This window comes from Podarcis raffonei, chromosome 14, assembly GCF_027172205.1.
Source record: "Podarcis raffonei isolate rPodRaf1 chromosome 14, rPodRaf1.pri, whole genome shotgun sequence".
NCBI lineage: Eukaryota > Metazoa > Chordata > Lepidosauria > Squamata > Lacertidae > Podarcis > Podarcis raffonei.
Window position 1 is genome coordinate 38,341,863 of NC_070615.1, and position 20,638 is coordinate 38,362,500.

Consider the following 20,638-nt stretch of genomic DNA (forward strand, 5'->3'; position numbering starts at 1 on the left):
TACCTATTTATCTACTTGCACTTTGACATGCTTTCGAACTGCTAGGTTGGCAGGAGCAGGGACCGAGCAACGGGAGCTCACCCCGTCGCAGGGATTCGAACCACCGACCTTCTGATCGGCAAGTCCTAGGCTCTGTGGTTTAACCCACAGCACCACCCGCGTCATGGAGGGTAGCGACAGGCAAACTCCTTCAGCTCAGTTCAGAAATTACAAGGTTTTTCTTCAGGCAACTCTCACAAAAAAAAAAACCCACTTAAGTTTCTCTCCCTGCCACACTTTTAAACTGACTCTGCATTGGGTACACTATGCTGTATTGGATGAGTTCAAAATGTGACCTAGTTTGCTTGTGGTGCAAAATGGGAAGGACCTTAACTTAGTGGCATATCATCCATTTTGCATTCAGGACTTCCCAAGTTCTGTCCCCGGCATCTCCAGGTAAGCCTGGGAATGCCCCCTGCCTGAAATCCTGGAGGGATGTTGCCTGTCAGTGCAGACAATGCTGAGCTAGGTGAAAAAATGGACTGACTCAGTAGAAGGCAACTTGCCACGCTCTTACGTTCTAAAAGCTGGACCAAGCAGCATCTCAAGCTGCACACCTGATTCTTTAGGGCAAGGTGTGACCAACCTTCCGTCCTCTGGCTGCTGGTAGACTACAACTCCCATCATCCCTGGCCCGCGGCAATGCTCGCTAGGGGCAACTGGGAGTTGTAGTCCCACAAGCTCTGGAGAGCCACAGGTTAGCCACCCCTACTTTAGTGGGGAGTGTAACTTTGACCAGAAAAGGCTAGTCATATTCTTCTTGGCGGCAGCTAGACTGGTGACTGGGAGCGGCCGCTGAGACCATATAACACCAGTCTTGAAAGACCTACATTGGCTCCCAGTACATTTCCGAGCACAATTCGAAGTGTTGGTGCTGACCTTTAAAGCCCTAAATGGCCTCGGTCCAGTATATCTGAAGGAGCGTCTCCACCCCCATCGTTCTACCCGGACACTGAGGTCCAGCGCCAAGGGCCTTCTGGTGGTTCCCTCACTGCGAGAAGCCAAGTTACAGGGAACCAGGTAGAGGGCCTTCTCGGTAGTGGCACGCACCCTGTGCAACGCCCTCCCACCAGATGTCAAAGAGAACAACAACTACCAGACTTTTAGAAGACATCTGAAGGCAGCCCTGTTTAGGGAAACTGTTAATGTTTGATGTATTACAGTATTTTAATATTTTTTTTGAAGCTGCCCAGGGTGGCTGGGGAAGCCCAGCCAGATGTGCGGGGTATAAATAATAAATTTATTATTATTATTATTATTATTATTATTATTATTATTATTATGTCACCCACTGGATGGAGCTTCAGTGAGTTGGCCCTTGTCCAGTTGACTGTCATATCACAACTTCAGGTCGCCTATATACCCAGCTGAAACACACCATCCATAAACTCCTAGGAGCATAAGTGATTGAGGACAAGTAACTCATCCACTTAGATCCCCACACCCCCGTCTGCAAGAATTAATATTATATGCCCCACTTTTCTCACGAAACTGCTATTTTAATGCATCTGTCATGAGGTTTGCCAATTTGAAACTCCTGGCTCTTTCCTATAGCTGCCTGCAATGGCCCTCAGAAGCCTCACTCCCTCTGGCAGTTTTCCCCCCTGGGGTTTTCAAGGCTTCATGATTGAATATAGCCCAAGGGGTGGTTCCAGCTACACTGGGGGAAAGGCACAGTGCCATGGTTACTCGTATTTATCGCTTCTAGCCAAAGGCTCTTGCGAAATGTACAGTATCATTAAGCGCGTGTCACACAGAGATATGATGCAAAATATAAAATACAGACCAGAACAATCAAGTCTCATCAGCTACAGTTATCCCCTGCAGGGGTAAGAGCCTTCTTTATTCATATTTAGTTACTCATTACAGAGTTAATAGTGACCGCTGCACATACTAATAAGCAAGCTCATTCTCTGAGTCATTATCCTTATGCAGGCAGAATGCCCAAGAAACATCAGCAGACCTGGTGGAACCATGAGTGCGCGGGGGGAAGGGGGCCTAAAGTAAAGAAGGGGAGCCCAAAACAACCCAATGAGGACAAAATGCTGGTAGATTGTTGGGACAAAAACCTCGGAGGGAGGAGTGGTGAGGGAGATTCTAAGACGAACACCACTACTAGGTCCATCTAGTCCAGCACCCTATTTGCCCATGGTGGCCAACCATGTTATTCTTTGGGGGGAGGCAGGGGGGCTTTAAAATTATATCACTTATCACTGTAGTTAATACAGTGGTACCTCGGGTTAAGAACTTAATTTGTTCTGGAGGTCCATTCTTAACCTGAAACTGTTCTTAACCTGAAACACCACTTTAGCTAATGGGGCCTCCCGCTGCCGCCGCACCGCCGGAGCACAATTTCTGTTCTCATCCTGAAGCAAAGTTCTTTACCTGAGGTACTATTTATGGGTTAGCGGAGTCTGTAACCTGAAGCGTCTGTAACCCGAGATACCACTGTACCTGATATGTAGATTATTTAGTGCTCCTTTCTCTTTCCCGATCAGGCCTCAAAAATCTATTGAAGTTGTTTAGTAAACAAAAAAGCCTACATATAAATTACTCTAAGAGCAAGATTTTCCATGGACACAGCCCCAGGTATAGATGGTATTTGGATCACAGGCTACCGGGGAGAGGGAGGGGAATGTTCATTTAGATATCTGTGTGTGCTCTTTAACGAAACCCTCTCTTGGAAGGGTCATATGGAGGTAGCAGAAGTCAAAGCACAGAAAACCATAGGTCAGGCATAGGCAAACTCGGCCCTCCAGGTGTTTTGGGACTACAACTCCCATCATCCCTGACCACTGGTCCTGTTAGCTAGGGATGATGGGAGTTGTAGTCCCAAAACATCTGGAGGGCCGAGTTTGCCTATGCCTGCCATACGTAGCAAAGTGCTTACTCAAATGCTCCATGGAATTGAAATGAGGGGCTCTGATTCAAGCTACGTAAAAGCTTTGGAAACTGTGCAGAACATCCCCCACCCCCAAGCTATACTCTGCCATCAGAAGCTCTTCTTCGTATAGAATTCGAGTGGACAACCATTAAGTCAAGAGCGGACTGCACCTGGTTAAAGTACATTTCTAAAAATGCTACTATGCCTATTTAATATTTTCCTGCTCTGTACTATATGGAATTGGGTGATAACCACTCTGGAAAGCAGCTTGTCGCTATGTTTTAGACTATAATTTTTCTCCTGAACTGAGCTCTGCTTTGACCTTCAATAAGTGTCAACTAAGGGATTGGCCATTCTGGATAGAATCTAGAAGGGAACTGCAAATCAGACACACCACATTTTTCCCTTGGTGTCCGCTCTTGAGAACAGAACATTTTAGAGCTAGTTATCTGAGCAAACTCTCATCCACTTCCTTATAAAATGCCTTTATTGAGCTGTGTTTCCAAAGTGATGCCCACTGTAGTCTTGGATGGCCGATACAACAAGGTCTCGTATACAGCAGACTTTGTATTTGTGGTCAATCTGAGGTGGAAGACATCACTCATTATCTGTTAGCCTGCCCCTTTATATAGAGACCCAAGAGATCGCTTTCTGAAGCCTTTGTTCACCCTGGCAGAAATGGTCTGGCTGCAAAAAATCTGGAAAAGAGAGCTAGATAAAATCACTGTATATTGTTGTGGTGATTCAGAGGTTTAATTTAAAATCAAGCTGGTAACCTCCCTCTTAGATCATGGGTGTTGGTTCATATTATGGATGTGAGATCTTTTATTTTTCTATTGGTACAGTTGCTGCTGGTTTGTCATGGCCTTTTGCTAGAAGAACAAACTTATATTTGAATTGAATGAATTGAAATTCCCCACACTCCATCCTTAACATGGAAGGCATGGGGAGAGGATCCTAATAAGAAGTGTAAACTCATTTACCACTTTCTGTGACCATAGTATCATTATTCCTCCTCCTCTTCTTCCGTTTAGTCATGTCAACATCTGACCCTTTTCTGCTACATGGGGCGCATTCATCACACACTGAGTGCATCCCATCACTCACAGTGGGTATCAGTTTCCTTCTGCTCCTGTTTACATGGCCAGTCTAACATCTGGCAATAGATTAAAAACCAGTTAAAACACTACGTTTAGAAATAAAAGTTTAAATAAAACAATTAATCACAAGTGTCAGCCTGCGTTATTTATGGTTACAGCAACATACAAAACAATTAAAACACAGCACTTAAAAGCAACACGTTTTTTAAGTAAAATCATTAATCCCATTATAATATGATGTTAATTTAGGCAGCCAGTATTTGCACCGTTCAACGAGTCAATATTAGCATAACTTTTGCAGGCCCCTTAAATCACAATTATGGGGTTTCTCGTACTTTAGAGTAGCCAAGCTGGAAATTCTAGCAAAATTCAAAACCCAAAGATCCCTGGCAGCAAATTGGATACTATCTAGTGGTAGTTCTACACTAGAGTAGACCCACTAACAAGAATGGAAATGACCAACTTAGGTCCATTAATTTTGATAGGGATGCTCCGATGATAACATAGGAAAAAACTTAGGTTTGGGGGCCTTCTTTAGGGTGTAACCTGAAAGCAGACAGCCAAACTTAGGTGAAAAAACAAACTCTGCAGCCCTCCTCCCCAATTACATAGCTATGGCCACCCAGCCAACCAAACTTTTAGCCACATCTGACATAGAGATTGTTCTAAATTGATTCACTTATTAGACAACCAGTTATGGAATATGCTGGCCTTTGGAAGAAGCATCTTTTGACCTTCATCCTTCAAGTTTGCAAAAATAAAGAGTCAAGTCTGATTCCTATCAAAATGTCAGCAAATTATTCTGCTCTAAACTGGGGACATATTTGAGTTGCCTGGCGTATTTATTGAGAGAGTTTTCTCCCCTAATTATTTCAAAATGTCAGGTTAATATATGGTGCAAGGGTAGCTCCACCAAGGGTGCAATCAATTCATTTCTGGGCTATATTCAAAGCACCAGTTTCGACCCATAAAGCCTTATGCAACTCACTGACTCAGACCCTGCGATTGTCATCGGAGACCTTCCTCCGTGTGACTCTTCCAAGGGAGGTCCAGAGTGTGGGAAGGTGAGAAAGGGCCTTTTCCATTTTTACCACCATCTTGCTCATACCCATAGCCCAACTGCCATATCAGCTCAGAACCCTAATAGATAGTTGCTGTATTTCTACACCATTTTTTGTGCATGTGGCCATTTGAGCATGGTATTTTGTGCAGGCACATGCATGTACAGGGGTACCTCGGGTTACATACGCTTCAGGTTGCATACGCGTCAGGTTACAGGCTCCACTAACCTAGAAATAGTACCTTGGGTTAAGAACTTTGCTTCAGGATGAGAACAGAAATTGTGCTCCGGCGGCACGGCAGCAGCAGGAGACCCCATTAGCTAAAGTGCTTCAGGTTAAGAACAGTTTCAGGTTAAGAACGGAGCTCCGGAACTAATAAAGTACTTAACTCGAGGTACCACTGTATCCCAGTTTTCCTTTTAAATTGTAGCTGGTCCCTGTTCCCTGTGCTGGAAATGAGACACAGAGTTGGAACAGTGAACGAAAAACAACAACAAATGCTGGAGCATTATACAGAACGGAATGGAGTGGAAGATGTTACTATAAGCCGGCATCAATTATTTGTAATTGGAATGCTATTTAGTAAGGGCCACCACATTAAAAAATATATAAAGGAGTTCTGACTCATTACAGAGGAAGAGGTGTATATCAACACCTAAAAGAAAGGCCCTGACCTTAGCTATTCACTCAAACTACTCCATCCATTTAACCTTCCACCTTAATGCAATAAGGAAGCTCATTTTTCATAACACTGGACCCAAATAACTCATTTACGAAGTGTTTTTAATCCCCCCCAAGTTGCTTAATGCTAGAAAAAACAGCTGAAAATCATCAAAGCAGAATCACAAATTCTTATAACCCGGGAGAAGTACAGCCGTGTGTGACTCAAGGCTAGCAAAGTCTTACTGAAACTAATCCCTCCTAATCCACTTTTGCGGAAGATGAGCAGGAACCAGTATACGGATATTTTTAAAAACTGTGCCTGTAAGATAGCATTTCTGGCCTACTTCATTTTCTGCACCATAACATCCAAGATGGCCGAAATCTATCATTGGCCCCTTGTATCAGTTCCGCGAGCTTTGATTTCCCTCTCGCCTCGCAGCAGGTCACAATCATTTCCACTCTTTGCCCAAACAGCAGGGCTAGCCAATTTCCAATGAGCTATTTTTTGAAGAGGCAAAAACAAAACTAGAACAAAACATACTAGCACCCATGAGGGGGGAAGCTATGGCACTAATCTGATGGCAATTTACATGTAAATGACAGCGTTGTGTTTCAAAGAGCAACAAAACATGGCGCGCTGTGGATTAGTGAGAGCCATTTCCAAGTAATAAAAATACATCAATAAAAAATAAATTCATCTTCAAAATTTGGCAGTTCAACCAGCAGGGAGAATTAAAAGTCATTAAAGAGCTCCCTGGTTGCAAAATAAATAAATAAACAAATATAAATACAAACAAAAGCTCCATCATTTCTCCCACTGCTTCATCCAAACTGGAAACCCTCATTTAGGTTTTATGGACATGGCTGTGTCCTCTTTTCATTTCTCTAATATTTTGGCTCAGTGGTTTCAAACCATTAAGCAAAACAAGCCTGTCGTAAGCTGTATTCCTGCAAGAAAGCTCATTAGGGCTTCATTTTGTTTCAATAAGGCATTATCTGAGAACACACGAGATGAGCCCTAGTAAAATTTACTGTAAGACTTCAATATCCATTACAAAAAGATGCCTGTCCTTGTTAGAAGTGCAAAATCTATTTTGCTGTTCTTCAATTGTTAATCTGAAGATTTGTTTTCTAATGATCCTCCAATCCTATACGAATTTTGCTTGGGAGTTAAATAAAGTTGAAACCAGATGCACTTATGTTCAGCAAGTTGCATATAAGGAGAAAATCAAAGCAATTTAAATAGCTAAGTATATGCAGAAGAGTTTCTTTGAACACTCCCAGATTCAGGGTGAAATCCAAAATTTTATTTATCTTAGACAGAGCCTGTTGGGCTTTGTATCAGCTGTTGGACAGCATGTTCGCAACCTGGAATAGAGCTGAGTGCATATAAATTTGTTGATTTCAGTGGATTACAGCCAATCTACAAAACAGTTCAATGCATGGCAGTGGAAGAAAAATATATATTCTTTGTGAATTTTGGTTCCATGTGGCTTTAAGTTTAAAAGTAAAAGTAGACTCAACGAAGTGCTTGTTGGACCTTCTTTGCCAACCGAGTTTGCACTGGGGCGATGGAATAAAAACTTTCCTGCAATATCTTTGCTTACTTTTATTTTTAGATAATAATCAAACAGCTGCAAAACACCCCTTCCCACCACCTTTCCTCAACAGTACTCAACAGCATTCCCTAACAGCATGGGTAGGCAAACTAAGGCCGAGGGGCAGGATCCGGCCCAATCGCCCTCTAAATCTGGCCGGCGGACGGTCCAGGAATCAGTGTGTTTTTACATGAGTAGAATGTGTCCTTTTATCTAAAATGCATCTCTGGGTTATTTGTAGGGCATAGGAATTCGTTCATCCCCCCCCAAAAAAAAATATATAGTCCGGCCCCCCACAAGGTCTGTGGGACAGTGGACTGGCCCCCTGCTGGAAAGGTTTGCTGACCCCTGCCTAACAGTATTTGTATAACAGTACACATTAAAACCACTTGATCAACTGAAATACAGTTTTCAAATAATCAATTACCCTATTACATCGCTGCATTTGGTGCAGTAGGTAAACTCCCCCTGCTAATTAGTTAAATTGTTAAGATACCTCAGGTGTGCTGAATTGTCAAGAGCTCACAGATGTGCTGCCATGCAGGTTATAATTACAAACACACACCTCTGAGTAGCACCATTGACCACATCAATGTTAAGAAAACCCAACAGTGCTGTCTTCTAGGAAGAAGATACCATGCTAGAACCTTAACGCGAGAACACAGGAAGAGCTTGCTGGGTCAGGCCAATGGAACATCTAGTCTAGCATGCTGTTCTCACGTTCTACAGCCAGATGCCTGTGGGAAACCAGCAAGCAGGATTCGAGTGGAGCATTCTCCACTCCTGCGACTCTGATTCCAGCAAATGGCCTTCAGAAGGATTGCTGCCTCCAACCATGGAAGCAGACCAGAGCCATTGTGGCTGGTAGCCATCGATAGCCATCTCCTTCTTGAACACGATTCTGTGTGGGGCTTCCTAGTTAGGGACACAAGTCACCTATAAGAAATTCACAATGTGATATAAGAATGTTTGTTGGTCTGTCTCTCTCTCATTAAACCAGGGGCATACAAATTCGTTCATTCCCCCCCCCCCAAAAAAAACAGTCCAGCCCCCCCCCAAGGTCTGAGGGACAGTGGACTGGCCCCCTGCTGAAAAAGTTTGCTGGCCCTTGGGTATGATGATGTACTGTCCTTCCCCATGAACATTGTATGAGGCGGATCACTACATGGGGTGCAGCCATCTCCCCCTATCAGCCACATACAATGTTTCTGTGTAGAATAGTACAGTGGTACCATGGGTTGTGCAGGGACGTTTCCATGGGCATATCCTATCTCCTTCTGCCATACACGCAAACCTACCCCAAAGGAGGTTAGAAGGATTATAACTGACCCTAGCCAGCAAAAAAGCCCTTCTTTCTTGCGGGGCTACGAAAAGTTGGTGGGCTTCCCTTCATTGGAGGCATTTAAACAACAGTTAGATGGTCACCTGTCAGGAAACCCTTAGCTGTGATTTCTGCATTGCAGAGGGTCGGACTAGATGACCCTTGGGAACCATCCCATCTCCAGAGTTCTTTAATTCAATTACTTTTCATGCAGTCTACTCTTTTTTAAAAAACAACAACTGCAGGTGCCTAGGGAGAAATTGTGGGGGAGGAAGAAGTTTCTGGCATCTTTACTACTACATATAAGTAGCTAAAGGGCTGGGAGTGTGGAGAGACAAAATCTCTGGGGTCTCTAGTCAATCTGAGGTGGGAAAAAGCTCCTTCCCGACATCAAATACCAGTCGAAAGGAAAGCCTGCCCATCTAATTTGCTCTTCCTTTCCCCTCACAAAGATAACATGACACAATCCAATTAGGATTCTTCTTTTATGAAGTGATTGGAACGCCAAAAATAAATACAACAGAGCATAGCCAAATAAAGGAAGCAGATGCATCTTCTGATTTTCCCCAAAGAACACAGATTTTGACTGCAGCGGCAGAAAAAAACCAAGGTGAACTCTCTAAAAGCAGCACCAAAAAAAACCACACAGATGCAATTTACATTTTGACACAGCTGCGAGGCTGCATTTATGAGCTCTTTGAAAACGATCTGGTGTTTTTTTTAAATAATAACAAAAAAAAATCTGTAGTAATCATTTGGGACTAAGGAAGAACAAATGGAACAATGGACCGTGTCAGTTGAGATGTGAGAAGTTCTCTGTCTCCCTCTCATTACTTTGGCAGAGATACAGGATTAATTATAAAGAATAAACATTCATTTCAACAAAGCCGTATTTTAACAATAGCATACAGATTGCATGCATAGTAATTTCTGAGCATTTTAAAAAAAAATGATAATAAAAGATGATTAAAAGTAATATACATGGGCAAAACAACGCTTGGAACTGTAAGCAGAAGCTTTAGCAAAATGAGTGGCAAATGGCTTATAGTGGTGGGAAATGTCTTTTTTGAGGAGGGACTCCAACCACAATCATACCACTCAGAGATAGCCTGGCTACGATGACACACAGTCTGATAACCTCCTGCCTGTCCAATTGTGTTGGAACTTCAATGTGCTGTACATGGGGCTTCCCTTGGAGATGGCCAACTAGAGTAGATTGTGGCTGCCAGAAAATTATCTATTACAGCTGGATGGATTCAGGTCACATTGATTCTGAAGGAATCACGCTGGCTGCCTATTTCCTTCTGGGCCAATTGCAACACGCCGATCCTTACCTATGAAGCCCTAAATGGCTTGGGATGCATATCCTTGAAGGACCATCCCTCCCTGCCTAGGTCTTAAGAGCTGTGGAGGAGCCTCTTCTTGATAGTCCACCTTCAGATGGGCTGTGCTATGTTTCAATGGGAGAAAACCTTCTTTGCAATGGGGTTGTTTCTGGAATGCCTTCCCCTTAGGCCAGGCATAGGCAAACTCGGCCCTCCAGATGTTTTGGGACTACAACTCCCATCATCCCTAGCTAACAGGACCAGTGGTCAGGGATGATGGGAGTTGTAGTCCCAAAACATCTGGAGGGCCGAGTTTGCCTATGCCTGCCTCAGACGGATGCTTGGTGCAGTGCCAACATTTCTGTCATCCCGGTGCCCACTGAAGACTTACCAGTTTGCCCAAATATCTAAGGGTTTTAGTGTGTGTTAGCTGGTTTAAGGTGGATAGCCTGCTTTGAGGGTTTTAGCAGTTGTTTCAGTTGCGCCTGTTCTTTAAAAGGGTTTTATATTTATTGTGTTTTTCATGCAATTGTACATCTTTGTACTTTGCACACATCTTGCAATCCATTGGGATGAGGGGGGACAACTATAAATCATAGAATCATAGAATCATAGAGTTGGAAGAGACCACAAGGGCCATCGAGTCCAACCCCCTGCCAAGCAGGAAACACCATCAGAGCACTCCTGACATATGGTTGTCAAGCCTCTGCTTAAAGACCTCCAAAGAAGGAGACTCCACCACACTCCTTGGCAGCAAATTCCACTGTCAAACAGCTCTCACTGTCAGGAAGTTCTTCCTAATGTTTAGGTGGAATCTTCTTTCTTGTAGTTTGGATCCATTGCTCCATGTCCGCTTCTCTGGAGCAGCAGAAAACAACCTTTCTCCCTCCTCTATGTGACATCCTTTTATATATTTGAACATGGCTATCATATCACCCCTTAACCTCCTCTTCTCCAGGCTAAACATGCCCAGCTCCCTTAGCCGTTCCTCATAAGGCATCGTTTCCAGGCCTTTGACCATTTTGGTTGCCCTCCTCTGGACACGTTCCAGTTTGTCAGTGTCCTTCTTGAACTGTGGTGCCCAGAACTGGACACAGTACTCCAGGTGAGGTCTGACCAGAGCAGAATACAGTGGCACTATTACTTCCCTTGATCTAGATGCTGTATTCCTATTGATGCAGCCCAGAATTGCATTGGCTTTTTTAGCTGCCGCGTCACACTGTCGGCTTATGTCAAGTTTGTGGTCAACCAAGACTCCTAGATCCTTTTCACATGTACTGCTCTCAAGCCAGGTGTCACCCATCTTGTATTTGTGCCTCTCATTTTTTTTGCCCAAGTGCAATACTTTACATTTTTCCCTGTTAAAATTCATCTTGTTTGTTTTGGCCCAGTTCTCTAATCTGTCAAGGTCGTTTTGAAGTGTGATCCTGTCCTCTGGGGTGTTAGCCACCCCTCCCAGTTTGGTGTCATCTGCAAATTTGATCAGGATGCCCTTGAGTCCATCATCCAAGTCGTTGATAAAGATGTTGAATAAGACCGGGCCCAAGACAGAACCCTGTGGCACCCCACTAGTCACTCTTCTCCAGGATGAAGAGGAACCATTGATGAGCACCCTTTGGGTTCGTTCAGTCAGCCAGAATAATCTTACTGTTGTTTGTTTTACTGCACATTTTGATTACAGGTCTTTATTTAATGCTTGGGTTATTCTGGCACTATTTTTCCATTACAGCAAGCATTTGTACAGGAGAAATATATCAGAACAGGAGGGTGGTGAATCTAGGCATTGGTGGCTCTGACATAACTACACTCATCGTGTGTTTAAATCAATGTAGTAACAAAATATTTGTGCCCATTTTGTTCTAAATTGACTTGAAGAGTGGGCTGATGCTAATAACATATTAGGAGAGGAAGCAGGTTCTATAGTGGAGTAAGCTACAATCGATCACTCTTTTGGTTTTATGCAGGAATATGCTACAAGCGATCCATGCATCACCAAAGTACCTTTTTAAATTAAGTGTTTGCGGATCCATCCTCTGTTCTGCATATGATGAGTAAAGATCTCATACACAGGGATTTATCCTCAAAAACGGAACTAAAAGTCAGAATGGGCCTGAATGATTTGTTAACTGATTCTCCTTTTGCCTCTCCATGCATTTGATAGGGTTGTATTCTCAATCCTCCGTTATTTAATTTATATGTTAATTATGTGGTTAAAAAGCTGCAAGGGAGGTCCTTTTTTTGCAGTTAGCCTCATGGACAAGAAATTAACAGTTCTATTATACACGGATGGCATCTTTCCGCTTTCCCAGAATCAAAGTGGCCTTAGGCACCTTTTGCAAAATTGCAAAATAGATGTTACTATCCAGTGTAATACAACTGAAGTACAAAGATATTAGAGTTGCACTATGCTATAGCTATTATAAGAATTAGATGTAATTGTTCTTAATGTGTGTGGGGGTGCTTAAATTGAGGAGAGATTCTTTTTAGCCTCCATTTTTGTCTTTGATTTTAAAATTTTATTTATAATTGTATCAGAAAAGGAAAGGGAAAGCATTCATTTTTCAACAAACAGTGCTGCTAGGTCAATATGCAAAGGGGACCACTATCTAACATTAGTACTGACTATAGTTATACCTCATGTTATGTTTGCTTCAGGTTGAGCATTTTCAGGTTGCGTCCCACGGCGACCCAGAAGTACCGGAATGGGTTACTTCCGGGTTTCGCCGCTCGCGCATGCGCAGACGAGCAAAATGACATCACGTGCATGCGCAGAAGTGGCGAATCGCGACCCGTGTGTGCGAAGACGTGCAGACGCAGGTTGCGTTCTTTGCAGGTTGCGAACGGCCCTCCAGAACGGATCCCGTTCGCAACCAGAGGTACCACTGTATTTTCATTTGTCACTTACCACATAAAATGTCTCAAAGAGATTTAGCAATGATAAAAAGCATACGTAATGCAACATTTAAAATACACCAAAGAGGTTAAAGAGCATTGCTGATTAAAAGCACCTGCAATAACATAAAAAGGACACACCCTACCCAACCCAGCTAAAAGATGAACACCAATACAGGCTAGCTATGGTGTCATAGAATCATAGAGTCAAAAGACACCCTGAGTATTTTGTAGTCCAACCTCTTGCAATGCAGGAATATTCATTCAGCTGTCCCATGCGGGGATCAGACCTGCAACCTTGGCATTACCAGCCCCGTCCTCTAGCCAACTGAGCTGTGCCCAGAATCATCGTACCACAAGACCCCAATTAAGAGCCAAATGCCTGCGTTGAACAGGCACATCTTTTGCCTGGTGCCTAAAAGCTGATAATGATTGTGCCAGGCGCATCTCTCTGCTGATAGCATTCAGCAGTCGGGGAGCCAGCACTGAAAAAGTCTGTTTTAATGCTGCCACCCTCTGCACCTTGCTCACGGGGAAGGCCCCATGGTGCCGAAAACACTCCCCGAGCGGAAGACAACCGTCCAAGTAGGACTGGAAACACTGCAAAGCAGTGCTGCCCACCCGCAACTTGGATAGCCTCTCAAGGAGGATGCAGTGGTTGATGGTATTGAAAGCCACCAAAAGGTCAAAGGGGATTAACAGGGACACATTGTCCCCGTCTTTCTCCCAAAAGTGGTCATCATATAAGGTGACCAAAGCCAGGCCAAAAACCCAATTGAAATGGGTCTAGAAAACCAGTCTCCTGCAAGAACACCTGGATCTGGTCAGTGACCACCCGCTTAAGAACCTTAAAGATAAAGGTAAAGGGACCCTGACCATTAGGTCCAGTCGTGACCGACTCTGGGGTTGCGGCGCTCATCTCGCTTTATTGGCCAAGGGAGCCGACGTACAGCTTCCGGGTCATGTGGCCAGCATGACTAAGCCGCTTCTGGCAAACCAGAGCAGCGCACGGAAACACCATTTACCTTCCCGCCGGAGCGGTACCTATTTATCTACTTGCACTTTGACGTGCTTTTGAACTGCTAGGTTGTCAGGAGCAGGGACTGAGCAACGGGAGCTCACCCCGTCGCGGGGATTCGAACCGCCGGCCTTCTGATCGGCAAGCCCTAGGCTCTGTGGTTTAACCCACAGCGCCACCCGCATCCCTTAACCTTAACCCCCCCAAAAAGGGAGGTTGGCAACTGGACGGTAATTACTTAAGATATTCAGAATCTAGGGGTGGTTTCTTAAGGAGCAATCTTATCACTGCCTCCTTCAAAGAGGCAAGATCCAGTCACTCTTGTAAAGAGGCATGTCCCTGGCCCAGACAGCTGTCTCCTCCCTGCTGGATTTTTTCAGCCAGGAGGGACAAGTGTCCAGAGCTCAGGTAGTCACCCAAACCAGCCCAAGTGCCTTATCCACATCCTTGATAAATACATATGCAATTGCTCTTTCTGAGAGCTGATATTAATGTTTGTACAATAATGTCTCTCTGATTCCTGCATTCAAATATGTAGATTTAAGCCAGCCACTGCGCTGATCAGATAAACATTCATCCAGACTGGTGGTTACTCTCTTTCCAACAATAGCATTTTGGGTTGTAAAAGAATTTTGAAAAAAGAAAAAAGAAAAAGACTATCATACTCGTACAGCTCTACTGCTGCAATTACTGTGTAAACAAACATCCCTCGAATCATCTTTCTGACAGGGTTTATATTCCCAATAATTTATCAATGTTTGATATGCCAACAGCTGCCCACCGTAGGGGACTATTAGATTTACTGCAGCGTCTGTGAAAGAGATTTGTGGAGGAGGTAAAAACCTGAGTCAGAAGCAAATGGGACAGACGAGAATCACAGACATGTCCACAAGAATCATTTTGTTGCTGCAGGAACACAAATAGGTTGCTAGTAACTATCACCATCTAGAGGTTAGAGCCAAATAACACTTAGCCATTCCTTCCCCAAAAAAATTCACATAGCTTTTCTGTGGTGTGCCAAAGCTCTAACACAAACCCCACAAACACTGTCAATTCCGGGGGGGGGGGGGGGGAATAGGGCAGGCAGCTTAGAAACACACACAGAGGGAGAGGTTTCGTTGCACTTAACTGCTTGATTTGATTGTGGTTACTACATTTACCATTTTTACCTATCTGAAAAATGGAGCTGCTGCTTAAGCCTAAAGGTTATAATTGTTGGGGGGGGGGGAATAAACAAAACAGTTGTTCACATTACATTGTGTGTTTTGATGCCTTTGTTGTCTTCTCATTATACTTTAGCAGAGCAGCTTGCAAAATTCTGAAAGGCGAAAAATACATATGCTGAGGCCCTTGTGAATGAATTGTGAATTGAATTAGAACAGAACGACTTCCTTTTTTTCGGGGGGGGGGGAAATTGGAACTAGAATTGATTCCTTATTTGGGGGAAGGGAGGAGATGAACTGGAACTGGAACCAATTCTCTTTTAAAGTGAACTTTCCAAACGCTGATTCATGGGCCTGTACATGAAACGGAGGAAGAAGCATTTTTCTTTGCAGCGACCCAAAGATGGCAGCTTGGCAAGACCCGTGCGCTTAATGGGATTTTGCACAGTAAAAAGGGAGATAACTGTGATGCAATATTATACGCTGGCACATATGCTTTGCCTACGAAAACACCAACAAAATAAAATACATTGCAAAAAAAAAGACAAAAGAGACTGGTGTTTGGGGAGACTTTTCCGCACGTTATTATTTATCGTGATGAATGCGCGAGGCGCTCTGCAGAACAGAAAGAGGCGTTCATCCTACAAGAGTGGTTTTCAAGATGGATTTTTCCTGGTAGCATGGTATGCAGCATTCTAAATCTCAACTACGATAAGATTACTGTCACCTTTTAATAGGAAGTGCTACCGAAATAATAACTGCTTATACACCCTGGGATTAGTGTCTTTGTCTGACTTGTATGTTGGCGATAATCTCTCTCTCTCTCTCTCTCAACTTTGAACAGTAACAAGAAGAGCTTTACAACCAAAGCAGTGCTTCCTTTTGCATCAATTATTTTGATACGTTTATATGAATGTTTGTTACCAATGTGTTCATACAGACAAGATTTAAAAGTTCTACTCAAGCTTTTTCTGGTGGGTGGCCTGCACGGATCTCCCTCGTGGCTTGGCAAAATGGGAGAAGTCTGCAAGTCATTTTCGCACCACTTTCCTACTCAGCGGCCCGTAATGCTATAGTTCTGCGGGACAGCAGCCATTCCACCTGGGCCACAACAGATGGGGAGAAGGGACATTGGGACTAACTCCATCAGCTTCCATTTGGCTCCTCCCCTCCCGCATTGTCTCCCTTCAAGCTGCTTGTTTTCCTCTTTCCTCTTCATGTTTTTCCTCATGTTGCATGATGCGAGCCAGTGTTCGAAACTCCCATTGTTCTAGGCACATTTTGTAACAGGGAATGCAATTAGCGCAAGCAGTTTCTGAGCTGTGGCCATAGTACTGCGCTTAAGACTTCAGTTTAAAACTGCAGAGTGGAAGGAAAGGAAGACCTTTTTCTGTTTCCCCACTTCCAGCTACTCTCTGAAGACTGGAGAAGAGACCCTCTGAAGAGTATGAAGAGGGTGGGTTAGGGAAAGACTAGACCATGTGAAAACATAACATAATATTTTAGCTGCAGTTCATTCGTTTCCAGCTTTGTATTCTTCTTATTAAAAAAGTGCACCTAGACATTCCATTGTTGTGCCATTTAGCTCCTAGCTTCCATACCTCAGTTTCTAACACTGATGGGAGCTACAGTCCACCAACATCTAGAGAGCACTATGTTGGCTGCCCCTGATGTACAGCATTCCAAACCTACTACAGTGGTACCTAGGAAGATGAACAGAATCCGTTCCAGAAGTCTGTTTGACTTCCAAAACTTTCGGGAACCAAGGCGCAGCTTTGGCTGCAGGAAGCTCCTGCGGCCAATTGGAAGCTGCAGAAGCCGTGATGGGTGTTCAGGTTCCAAAGAATATTCACAAACCGGAACAAAAACTTCCAGGTTTGTGGCATTCGGGAGCCAAAATATTCGTCTCGCAAGGCGTTCAACTTGCAAGGTACGACTGTAGATATAATGGGTTACAGAAAATATAATGGGTTACACCAAAGTAAGGTTACAGAAGAACAGTTGTGGGAAAACCTAGTTTCTAACTCAAGAAAATACTTCGTACAACTCTTTCCATATCCACAGAAATAATTTCTCAAGAAAGAACCTGTATTAAAGAAAGTAAAAAGAATTCCTTAGGTAGTACTATTAATACATCACTCCTTTTGGAAAGCACTAGGGACCAATTTGGACAGGGATTTTTCCCCCTCAGACACATTACAATTGGGACTTATTTTTAGCATTTCTCACTGAGCATTTATGATAATGTAAAACAGAGGTGAGAACAGTTCAGGATTTTTACGCACAGAATACTTGCTATCCATTGTTTGAATTTCGAACGAGACACCAATGCAATGACTCTCTCTCTCTCTCTCTCTCTCTCTCTCTCTCTCTCTCTCTCTTCCCCCCCCCCCCCCTCGTGTGTACACACACACGTGAGATCATTCCTTTTGGAAATAATGATTTTGGAAAAAGAAAAAGAAAATGTCAAGCAGATAAGGGAATGGCTCCCAACCGGATTGCTTAAGCACAACCATAAATAGCATTTTTAAAAAATCTACAAAACTAGGCAGTTTATACCCTAACCACAGTTTTTTTAAATTATAAAATGCCAGAAGCCCATTTGGGAGGCTCCGTTGGGAGGAAGGGTGGGATATAAATGTAGTGAATAAATAAGAGAGCTTCAAAATTCTATGCCAGCTAGAGTTTGGATTTGATATCCCGCTTTATCACTACCCGAAGGAGTCTCAAAGCGGCTAACATTCTCCTTTCCCTTCCTCCCCCACAGCAAACACTCTGTGAGGTGAGTGGGGCTGAGAGACTTCAGAGAAGTGTGACAAGCCCAATGTCACCCAGCAGCTGCATGTGGAGGAGCGGAGACACAAACTCGGTTCACCAGATTACGAGTCTACCACTCCTAACCACTACACCACACTGGCTCCAGCTATTCCGAGATGCCATCAGGCTCAGGTCTAGTTGGCAGGGTGAGGCGGATAGTGAGGAGGAGATGGAAGTTGAGTGCAGAGGCCCTCCCCTTACACCAGCGTGGTGTAGTGGTTAAGAGCGGTAGTCTCGTAATCTGGGGAACCGGGTTCGCGTCTCCGCTCCTCCACATGCAGCTGCTGGGTGACCTTGGGCCAGTCACACTTCTTTGAAGTCTCTCAGCCCCACTTACCTCACAGAGTGTTTGTTGTGGGGGAGGAAGAGAAAGGAGAATGCTAGCCGCTTTGAGACTCCTGAAGGGGAGTGAAAGGCGGGATATCAAATCCAAACTCTTCTTCTTCTTCTTCTTCACCAGATTCAGTGGCTTTGGATGGAAAAGTAGGGATCTCTTCAGCTTCTGACACCTCCTCCTCCCAGTCTGGTCCATCTTCTTCTTCTGACCACTCATCACCATCCCACCACCAATCCCCAGGCTCTGAGTCTTCTTCCCCTGGAAATTCCCCAGCTGGAGCCTCCCACCATTCCTCTGCATCCAAGCATTCCACGACACCAATTTTGTTGAGTGGAGCAACTTGGGTGCGCACAAATGACACCTGGGCTGAGAGAACTGAAATAGCTACTAGGCCATGTTCAAAGCCCTGAACAATGCAGGACCAAGCTACCATAAAGACCACCCACCCCATATTCAGATCTGTAAGATCATTTAGATCAGGGGTTCCCGAACTATGGTCTGTGGTTTGCAGGCTTCCTTCAGGTGGTCCATGGTGTGTCTAAAGAACACTTTCAATATGAATTCTACAGAATTCTATGGAATTCAATTTTGAATTCTGTTCTGTGGAATTCAAATTTGTAATACACCAAAACACAGCATAAGAAAAGAAACAACAGAAGTAGCAATCATACAGCACAGCACATTATAATTGCTGCAGCAGACAGAAAAAATAATGAAATGGTCCACAAAGACCCTCAACAATCTTCCTATGAACCAACCTATGGGATATAAGCTCAGAATTGGAATCTATTTATATACAAGCAACCAAAGCTTTACTAGAAAGCTCATGGCTTTTGGCTTAAATGTGTAGCAGTTTAATTTTGCAAAAGTTACTTGTGGGACTTCTGAATTCTACTCCCCCTTCAAATTCCACAATCTCCCTTAGCTGTCTAGGTCTCAAGGTTGCCCATTTGTGTTGCAACATCAAAGGAGAAGAGGAAATGGCTTAAGAAGAGGAAGAACAAGCAGAAAGTTAAGAAGCCAAATGTACTCCCAAGTATATTCATTGGTAATGGTACCTTTATCAATGGCATTAGATAAATGTCCATTGTACTATAGTCACTTGCTGTTAGCTACACATCAAAGAAACAAATCTTACACATTAATAGGACCTAAAAAATTATTATGAAGAAGAAAATTTAAAACATCAAATCAGAGCATCAGAAGAAAGTCAGGATCTCTGTTGCAATCCGTCACACTTTAATTAATCTTCGCATGCATTTAGAACTCCACCCCAAGCAAGAAATTTTGGTGTTCCAAATGTAACACACTTATTAATGACATTAAAGCATCACAACTTTCTTACATACTGGCATACAACTGCACTCTACATAACCAAAGAACCATATCAATGTAAATCAAAGCTGAGACATTTCAGCGATTACCAGGCCTGTGAATGACTGAAGACACTTTAGTAAAATACTTGGAAGAGTTCAATGGAATCCACCACCACCCTAAAAAAAGAGAGAGATCCCTTAAAAGTCATGAAACTTACCTGGTACACATGAAACGCGTTGGTTGCTTTCCCACGCAGGAAGACTGAGGGGATCCAGACGTTTATAAGAGCTCGATTAGATCTGAGGGAAAAGAGCCACAAAGCTCTCTGTATGTGCAATCCTGAAACAAGGTACAATGTAGTAAACCAGAAGTGGGGAGCCTGTGGTTCTCCAGGTGCTGTTGGGACTCAAACACTCATCAGTTCCAGCCAGTATGACAGACAGGGATGATGGGAGTTGTAGTCCAGATATGTCCAGAAGGCCACAGGTCCCCCCACACCTATAATAAGCTGTAAGCAGGACCTAATGGGTAGTTATGTGGGTTAAACCACAGAGCCTAGGACTTGCCGATCAGAAGGTTGGCGGTTCAAATCCCCTCAAGGGGGTGAGTTCCCGTTGCTCGGTCCCTGCTCCTGCCAACCTAGCAGTTCGAAAGCACAAAGTGCAAGTAGTTAAATAGGTACCGCTCCGGCGGGAAGGTAAACGGCATTTCCGTGCGCTGCTCTAGTTCGCCAGAAGCGGCTTAGTCATGCTGGCCACATGACCTGGAAGCTGTACGCCAGCTCCCTCGGCCAATAAAGTGAGATGAGCGCCACAACCCCAAAGTCAGCCACGACTGGACCTAATGGTCAGGGGCCCCTTTACCTTTAGGGCCTAGTGGGTGGTTGTATTATTTGCCAACCTGCCCCCTCAAAAGGGATACGTGGGATAATATTGCAAATAAACTGTGCATTAGTTATACTGCAGGCCGTGGATATCCTCACATATAAGAATTTGATTCATTATTTCATTATTTCTTCCCTTGGAGCCACTGCAAAGAGGTCAGATCAAGTCTCAAACCTTCTACCAACTTACATTTCAAAATCGGACAAGCTCTGGTCCTCA

At 43.8% G+C, this 20,638-nt stretch overlaps 1 protein-coding gene across 6 annotated transcripts in view; it reads right to left on the reverse strand.

The window, feature by feature from the left end:
* Positions 1-20,638, reverse strand: part of SNX29 (sorting nexin 29) — a 213,788-nt gene that overhangs the window by 80,455 nt on the left and 112,695 nt on the right. For 5 of the 6 annotated variants that reach the window (XM_053364008.1, XM_053364009.1, XM_053364012.1 and 2 more), the window contains 2 exons: positions 20,609-20,638; positions 19,753-19,834 (listed from right to left, as the gene is read on the reverse strand). The exon at positions 20,609-20,638 is cut by the window's right edge and continues 26 nt beyond it. The exons of the other annotated variant lie outside the window; for it this stretch is intronic. In XM_053364008.1, the coding sequence (XP_053219983.1) occupies positions 19,753-19,834; positions 20,609-20,638 (112 nt within the window). The remainder of the gene's footprint in view (positions 1-19,752; positions 19,835-20,608) is intronic. 6 annotated transcript variants of the gene reach the window in all.